The sequence below is a fragment of the Marmota marmota genome, unplaced genomic scaffold (genome assembly GCF_001458135.2).
Source record: "Marmota marmota marmota unplaced genomic scaffold, marMar, whole genome shotgun sequence".
Taxonomy (NCBI): Eukaryota; Metazoa; Chordata; class Mammalia; order Rodentia; family Sciuridae; genus Marmota; species Marmota marmota.
This window is the reverse complement of record NW_026000082.1, coordinates 9,514,978-9,523,730: the sequence shown is the minus strand read 5'-3', so window position 1 is coordinate 9,523,730 and position 8,753 is coordinate 9,514,978. Positions and strand designations below refer to the sequence as shown.

Sequence of the window (8,753 nt, the reverse complement as noted above, 5' to 3'; positions counted from 1 at the left end):
ATATATATACACCCACACACACACACACACACCATGGACTGTTACTCAGCTATAAAGAAGAATGAAATTATGGCATTTGCTGGTAAATGGATGGATCTGGAGACTATCATGCTGAGTGAAATAAGCCAATCCCCCCCAAAACCAAAGGCCAAATGTTCTCTCTGATATGCAAATGCTAACACAAAATAAGGGGGCAGAGTGAAGAAGTTCATTAGATTAGACAAAGGGGAATGAAGAGAAGGGAGCAGGGATAGGAATAGGAAAGACAGTAGGATGAATTGGACATAGCCTTCCTATGTTCATATATGAATACATGACCAGTGTAACTCCACGTCATGTACAACCACAAGAATGGGAAGTTATACTCCATGTGTGTATGTCAAAATATACTTTACCATCATGTGTATCCCAAAGCAACAAAAAATAAATAAAAATTAAAAAAGAAGAGGGGAAAAAAAAAAGAATTCAAGCACCATTTGTAAGCTCCCTGACTGACCAGTTCTCCCACCTCAAAAATGCTATAATTCTCTCTTGCCAAGGCTATAACTGAATAGAAACCTACCTGGCTGAGGGCATGCATGGGGTACACCTTCATGCTCCAATCTAGAAAAATCCACTGGCCTCTTTGGGGGTCTAAACTATATATATAATAAAACATATTCATACAGAATTCCCTTAAGCCTTATACCTCGGGGAGAGAATAACTTTTTTAATGACAAAAGAGATTGAAGGTTATCTAATTGCTTCAATATTCTATCAATATAAAACAAACTACCTGAAAATCGAGTGGCCAAAAAAACAACAAGTGAATTTTCTGAGCCTCAGCATTGTGTGGGTTAGGAATGTGGACAAGTTTCCCCTAGGTGCCCTCTCTGGTCCGCAGGTATTGATGGAAGTTATTCGATGGTTTCTCACTGGCGAGTAGGCTGCAGGGCCTGTGTTAAGCCTTGTGGGAAGACCTGGAAGGGGTGGCTTAGCTGGAACTGTCCCCCAGTGTCTACATGAGGTGTCTCCAGCATGAAAGCCACGGGGTACAGACTGCTGCTCCAGGGGCTCAGGATTGCAAGATCACACGTTCTCAGGTGAGGTGGAGGCAGCGTGGCCTTTCATGTTACACCCCCAAGTCCCACAGTGCTCTGTGTGCCTAACTGTATTGCTCCAAGCAGCTACAATCTTGCAGAGTCTCATGGGAAAGGAACACAGATCTCTCCTCTGGATGGGAAGAATGTTAGAGAATGTAAGGCTGAATTTTAAAGCCATACGCTGACATACCCTAAGCACCTGACACTCTCCTAATTCAGGCACCTTATCTTGGCTAGCCCTCCTGCCTTGGACTCTAAATCTGAATAGCTGAGAGCTTGCATGGCCCCTTAAACTAGAACTGATGCCTGATCTCCTTCCAAACCTGCTCTGTCTTAAATTATCTCAGCAAACATTGATGGACCCTGTTCTTCCAGATGTTCAGGCTACACACCTTGAAGTCATTGACAATTTATTTCTTCTCTCTCTCCAATCCATCCATAAATCCTATCTACTCCTTTAATATACAGCTGCTCTTCAACTTATGATGGGGTTACAGTCCAATAAACCTGTGGCCAATTGAATATAATTTTTAAAAAATATTTTTAGTTGTAGATGGATACAATACCTTTATTTATTTTTATGTGGTGCTGAGGATTGAACCCAGTGCCTCACACATGCTAGGCACTTGCTCTACCACTGAGCCACAACCCCAGCCCCAAGTTGAAGGTAGATTAGGTCAAACATGCATTTAGTACTGCTGAACCTCACTGCTTAGCACCACAGCAGGCTGTGGAGCATGGGCAGTGTCCTCTGTGTAACCAGAATTCTACCTCCTCTGTCTGCCTTCACTGCTAGGACTGGTCTGAGCCTCCAGCCCCTCCTGCTTGGCCAACTGCAACACCTCTTACCTGGTCAGCAGCTTCTGCTCTCCTGACCCTTACCTTCTAGTTTCAGAACCACAGCCAGATGATTCAGACAAACGTAAGTTTGATCACGCCATTGATCTGCTCACAAAGCTCAGGTGGCTCGCCATTTCACTCAGGAAAGCCTAAAATTTCTATAATGGCCTCAGAGTTTCACATGATCTGACTCTTTACCATTCTCTCTCTGCTTCCTCTCCACCAGCCAGTCTGGCCGTTTTGCTGTTCTTTGTTCATATCAGATAAGTTTCTGCCTCAGAAGAGCCTTTGCATCTGCTACTAACTCTCTGAAGAATTTTTCTTCCCTAAGATAATCACAGAACCAACCCTCTAACTTCCTTCAAGTTTCTGTTCAAATGCCTCCATATCATCATTATTGAAACTGTCCCACTTAAAATGACAGCTTCTTCTGTGATCTCAGCCTTCTTAAGCCCTTTCCTGTGTTGTGTATCCACATTGCATTGATGGCCATTTCTCAACACACACACAAACAAGGATATACACACATACACACTGTATATACATATTTCATTGTAATTTGTTTCTCTCTTCCACTAGATTTTGTTTTATGAAAGCAAGTATTTTTGACTGTTTGGTTCCTTGCATTGATAGCACCTAAGATAGGACCTGACCATACAAAAAATATGTTCAAAAAATACATATTGAATGACAGAATTTTTAAAACTTTTCTAAAAATTACAACAATCCTCTTTTCCAGTTAAAAACTACCCATGTTTTTTTTTTTTCAATCTTCTCTTCCCTCTTTCTGATCAGTAAAAGTTGTGTAATTGTGTTTACTTATCCCACAAGAATGTTAATAGCTAACAAAAATGCCCTTTTGTACATCTTTCTCTAAATCCCCTGCATTCTTCCCGTTCTCCTGTTTTGATCTTTGCTAGCCATGCTTGGCTGGGAGCTGGCAATCTGTAGCTTTTATTGACAAATGGAAGCTCGTGTCCCAGCTCTGCTTCTTACCAGCTGTGTGACACTAAACGAATGATAGCATTCTAACCGTCAGCTTCCTCACCTATTAAAAAAAAATGGTACAAACGACATCTGCCTGTGTCGTAGCTTAGCTTCAATGAATAGCGGATGCCTGTGCAGATGCTGTCCATCAGAGAGGGCAAAGTACAGCTCAGCTTCATTTTTTACGCCCACACTAAATCTATTCAGCTGGCACTTCTCTACCAAGGAGGAACTTCCCAGAGTTGCTCAACAGCGTGCTCTGGGCAGGATACTGGAGAAAATTCAGAGGGAGAGGGAAGCGGTATCAGAGCGCCCTGGCTCACCTGTTTCCAAAACTCAGCTAACTGGACTGGACTGCCATTCAGGGCACAATGCCCTGGGACAAAGGGGGAGCTTGTCTTGACCAGCGACAGCTGATTGGTTTTAAGTCAGCACAGAGGACCTGACACCTGGGGGGAAGCGGCATGACTCACGGGAGAAAATGATTTGCTTTCAAATACAGAATAAGGAGATATGAAAGCAGAACACACACTCTCCAAAGGAAACAGACTCATTGAAGAAAAAAATAGAGGAGAGCAGAGAATGGGAGAAGGAAAAAGGAAGATGCAATCAGTCAAGCGGAGAAACCTCCAAGTACGCAAACAGCGCTCAGCCATCCCAGGGTAAGGGAGTGCCACCCCACTTAATGACATCATAGGTCCTCTATTTTTATCAGCACCGCCAGTAATCCTGCAAAGCCTTATTCTAGCATAATACTGTTTGACCCATGAGGAAACCAGGTAATACTCTGGCTCTAGGCCACACAGTTCATGAGGAGCAGAGCCCAATCTAAAGCCACAAGTAAGCACCTGGTAGCCATCTCTTGCCAGCTCCAAGCTCTGCCTGTGAACCAGGAAGCCTGCTAATCACCGCAGAGGCCGGGCAGTCCAGGAGGGCAGGTAAATAGAGAGGAGTGCAGGCACCTGACCTGTCCTGGGGAAGCAGGCGTGAAGCCCAGCTCAAAATTAGAGCTGGGACCCCCCATGCTGTCCTCCTCCGAGTTTCTCAGACCCTCCTGCTCTGCAGGGCACAGGACACAGCAGGGTCCTCCACATCCCACCTGCCCCCAGTAAGGCCAGTGTGCTCTACACCATGCCTGACACATTCATTCCTGTCCAGAAGGCTGGAGACACAGGCAGCCTGTCCTCAGGGCTGTCTGCATCGGGAGAACAACCTGGCAAGAAAGGACACAGAAAGACAAGATCCAAACCAAAGAGTCTTACCTCTTCCATAGCTTTCTTCTGGGAGACAAATCCAGCCTCCCAGAGCTGGATCTAGAGATCAAGTGCGTGGCTCCTCTGTCCCTGCCTCTGCCTGCCAGGGAGTAATCACTTCCCGCTGCTGCCTGGGACACACCTGAACCCAGGTGCTCCACCTGCTCAGCCTGGGTTGTAGCTCCTCCCTCGCCTGGGGCTGGGGCTGAGCATGGGCCCGCCTCCATCCTGGGAGTGTGGCAAGGTACCTGCAGGGTCCCCTCTGTGCACAGATCCAGAGACCTCAGCCAGCTCATCAGGCGGCTCTTCCCTGCTCCCAGGCTGGTCTGTCCCTCCCTCTCTACTTTGTGCCCATGTCTGGGGAGGTGATGAGGAATGGGGCATGTCCTGCCCCTCCAGTTAGTTCAGAATGCTCCGGCTGGACACTGTGATCCCCATTGGAAACAGCCTGGTCTAACCCCTGCTGGTGGTTACTTCATTTTGTAATCACCTCAGGGGACAAGTGTGTCTCAGCTCACAGGGGTATCCATGGAGGTGAGAAAGGGAGCTAACGTAATAGCACCTGGTCTGGGCAGGTGTTACCTAGGTATCTGAATATAGGCTTTAATTCTTACAGTAGCCCTGGGAAGCATTATTATTCCCATTTTAACTGGTGAGGAGACTCAGGCTGAGAGGCTTCTATGGCCTGCCCTCAGTCACATAGGTGCTGCGTTGAAGGATCCAGGTTTGAACCTGATCTGGCTGACTGTAAAGTGACTTTGCTTTCTGGGTTTGTTTGTTTTCCGACAGAGTTGGTGATGGAAAACCAAACCTCAGTTCCCAGCTTTGGGGGCTCCCAGCTGTCCTGGGGTGGGGACAAGCAGAGCAGGTCAGGTGGCTTGTGCCCTGCTTTCATGCAGCTGTGTGATTTTTCTTGCTTCGTTTGAGCCAAATTCTTGAATTACAGAGTGTCTCCTGTCCTGACCAGGGAAGAGGAGGTTGGGGGCAGGCAAGAAAGCCCCAGTGGCGCCCACCTCCTTTAGCAGTCCCAGACCTGGCTAGCCATCAGAGTCACATGGGAATCTATCAAAAATACAGGCTTTGAGTCCCCAACAAGACACTAAGTCAAAGCTTGTGGTTTAGGACCTGGTTGGGTGGATTTTACATAAGCTTTTAGCTCAGTGTCTTTTAAACTTTATGAATGACTCAGTAAGATATACCCTTTACCTTATGTCTCACCATACACTCACATGCATTTATGGTGAAATAAAACCTTCTCTGAGCAAAGATCTCTCGTCCTGTGTGTGATTGTGCTGATATATTGTATTCTGAGCCACGATGTGCTATTTGATTAAACAGCACACCTCTTCTCTACACTGGCTTTATGACTCTCAGATCAACACAGCTGTGCGCACTGCTCACAGTCAGTGCAGGTCCCATTCCTCAAGCCTCCACGGAGTGTGACCACAGGTCTTCTGTAACCTCCCCTCAGCACTCTGGCTTTCACTGTGTCTCTGTGCACATGTGTGAGTCTTGTGCTGCTGGGGAGGCTCTCAGGCCCCCAGGCAGGGGTAGTTGGGCGGATGCATTTCCCTTGCTCTTAATGCCAGGGCTCCCCCTAGTGGCTCCAGGCCAGTCTGCCATGGTGGTAGGGATGAGGGATGGCAGGGCTCTCCCTGGACCTGGCTGGGCTGGGAGGTGTGCGTTTTGCTTTGGTTGAGGTTAAGTTACAGTAGCAGGCCCTGGGACACAGTAGGCACTAATCACTGGCAGCTGTTAGAGGTGGAGACTGTGTTGCCAGTGGGCTTAAGATCAATGGCTTGGAACATCCACCACCCCCTGTTGTCTTTCTTCTCATTCTCTAGGTGCTGAATTCAGTTTGCCCACATGCTGCGGACCCTGAGAAAGTCAACATGCCCCTCTGAGATGTGTGCTCTTCATCTTCATCAAAACATAATAAGAGGGCCGACAGTGTTGGTGTAGGATTGATGGTGGTGTGAGCCTCCTGGTGTGAAGCACAGGACTGCGTGGGCAGCTACAATGGCAGTTCCTCTCTTCCTTCACTCTGTCCCCTCAATCACTGGTGGCTGTATCCGTGTCAGAATGCACATGCTACACCTGAATGCGAAAACAAAATAGCATTGTCTTATTTCCCGACAATGATCTCACTTTGCTTATGAGCCCCCATCCTGAGATTAGCAAGTCCAAGCCACCAGCTTGGTAGAGAACCCTCATGTGCTTACATGGGAGAGTGACAGCACAAGATATAGATATGGGTACAGGCATTACAGGGAGAATTTGGGATGTGAAATTTGAAATTGACCTGAAATTAACCAGGTCTCACTACATTTAGGGATGAATATTTCATTACAATTAAGGATGAGGTCTTACTACATACCAGGTGCTTTGGTGATCTGTTGCTAGCTACAGGCCAAGGTGACTGTCCCCATGAGCTCCATTTAATCATGGACAAGGAATGGATGATGGATACCTGTTTATTGCCTGTCAGAAGCAATGCCCTAAACCTTGAAAATATTTCCTTCTTTGGTCCCCATTACGATCCTCACTTTCTAGTTGATAAGACGGAGGCCCCGTGCAAGCTGACCCATCTCCATAAGGAAGCTCAATTCCCCCACATTCCCACCCAGCAGCTGTGTTTCAGAACCCCCACTCCCAGCCATGCTGTTTGTTTCTATTTAAATCTTCAAGAAACACCAAACAATAAACTTCCAATTTGAGAGCTTGAAGGGTTCTCTGAAGCATTTTTTTTTTCAAATTAAATTTTGAAAATAGTTTGCAAGAAGGCTCAGTAGATACTTAGCCTGAAGTTGGGCTCAGATCTTCTGGCTCTTCTTGGTCTTTTAAGCCCCTTGACTTCAGTTTGTTCTTTCTGGGCATGGGAATGATATGCCATAATCTCCAAAAAGGTCACAACCATCCTTCAGGGCACTGAGTAGGCGGAAATCATATTTCTAGCACATTCTTGATGTTTCCAAACACTGCCTTCCATCTTAGATACTGTGTGAAGCTTTTCCACGTTTCCTTTCCTGTCTCAGCCTTTCATTACTTGGCAAATTCATTACTTTCACTCTGTACCCTAAGTAATGGTTTGTAGCAGAATACTGTAATAAGAAAAAGAAGTGTCGGGAAAAAAAAATCTGAAAATGGGAAATCACATGCTTTCACCTCTTTCTAGGGCAAACTTTGAGAACCATCTGTTGTATGATGATGAAACTGGAGCGTGTAGATGGATTGTCAGAGTTAGGATGCGGCTGCTGGAGTTACTATTAATATTAAAATTATTATTGGTTACATTAATCATGTCTGAGGATTTCCAGCATAACGTGTAATTTATTTATGTATAATTTATATCCTGACTACCTTCAAAAGGGAGAAAAGGAAAGAGGAGAGGAAGTCAAATTTACTGGGAGTCTATTGTGGAACAAGCTACACAAGTTAGCACATATTTTCTTCTACTCCTCAGGACAGTTGTGAGATAAGAGATGCTATCCCCAGTTGGCAAGGGACGAAAAGAAGGCTCAAGGAGGTGAATACCTGCTCATGCAGAGAGCACAGTGTGATTCCTCATTTGAATGCTGGGGGCTGCTTGAATATATTGCTCTTCCCTCCATTGCATTCCCCAAAGGACTTGAGAGAGTGGACAATGAGGTTAATAGTAATAGTGGGGACGGGGCAGATGGGCAGGGAGGAAGGGATGGATGATCAGTGTAGAAATGCAGGGTGCATTACTACAAGGTATACAATTATTTAATGCTAATATATTGAAGAATAAAATGCCTAGGATTATTTTGGAAGTCAAAGTGTTCAAAAAAGTTCCTTTTTTACTAGTTTGTAATCCACCTGGTTTATCTTTCATCTTGAAGGAAGCTTACATCTCAGTTATTTATCTCAGTAAACATCATAATAATATATAATAAGGTAGTAAGACCTCTTTTTTTTAAGAATGCTAAGCAAACATGACCAAGCCAAATTGCTCCTCTTTTAATAGTCTTTTAACAAGAATCTCAGCCCCCTACTTTATACCAGGTGTCCTGCTTAGATCTAGGGATGCAGTGACCCCTCAGGTTCTTGTAAGGAAATCTTCTTCCTCCACCAACGCCAGCTACATTCTGTATGCATTACTCAGATGAATTATTAAGATGTTTTCTGATATGCTTGTCTTGTTGAGATCAAAGGAGAAACATCCCCCTGTGGCAAGGAGATGGGGCTTGCCTGGAAGTGGGAAATCATTACTAGTATTAACCACTCACGTGTTCCCTCACCCAGAAAAGTGGATCCTTGGATAGAAAACTCAGGCAGGGAATCCCTGCCTCTCTTTGGGTCTCATTTACTTGAATCTGGACTTCAAGGCATAATCATACCCTGTGATCAGAATGCTTAAAGGTTCAGACTACTAGGATGTGGGCATGGTAGGTCTTTGCACAATGTATACAGGTCAGCTGGTGTCCTAGTCTGTTTGTGCTGCTATAACAAAATGTCTTAAACCAGAAAACTTATAAATAGCATAAATTTATTGCTCACTTATGGGGCTCAGATCGAGACCCAAGTGGGTAGCTGATGAGGATCCAATCTGTGCTTCCAAGATGATCCC

The 8,753-nt window shown here is 45.4% G+C and overlaps 1 protein-coding gene and 1 long non-coding RNA gene across 7 annotated transcripts in view; one reads left to right on the top strand and one right to left on the bottom strand.

Annotated features, from left to right (window-relative positions):
* Fyb2 (FYN binding protein 2) overlaps positions 1-4,489 on the bottom strand; it is a 102,148-nt gene extending 97,659 nt beyond the window's left edge. For 2 of the 6 annotated variants that reach the window (XM_048815313.1, XM_015484942.2), the window contains exon 1: positions 4,172-4,488. In XM_048815313.1, the coding sequence (XP_048671270.1) occupies positions 4,172-4,180 (9 nt within the window). In that variant the 5' untranslated portion in view covers positions 4,181-4,488. Of the gene's footprint in view, positions 1-4,171 lie in introns of all 6 variants that reach the window. The other 4 variants (XM_015484939.2, XM_015484940.2, XR_007351982.1 and 1 more) reach the window with 3 other exon arrangements.
* Positions 3,135-7,459, top strand: LOC107141722. The gene is made up of 2 exons (XR_001503469.2): positions 3,135-3,571; positions 6,007-7,459. It is a non-coding gene; the product is annotated as an uncharacterized LOC107141722 (long non-coding RNA).
* The last annotated feature ends 1,294 nt before the right edge of the window (positions 7,460-8,753 follow it).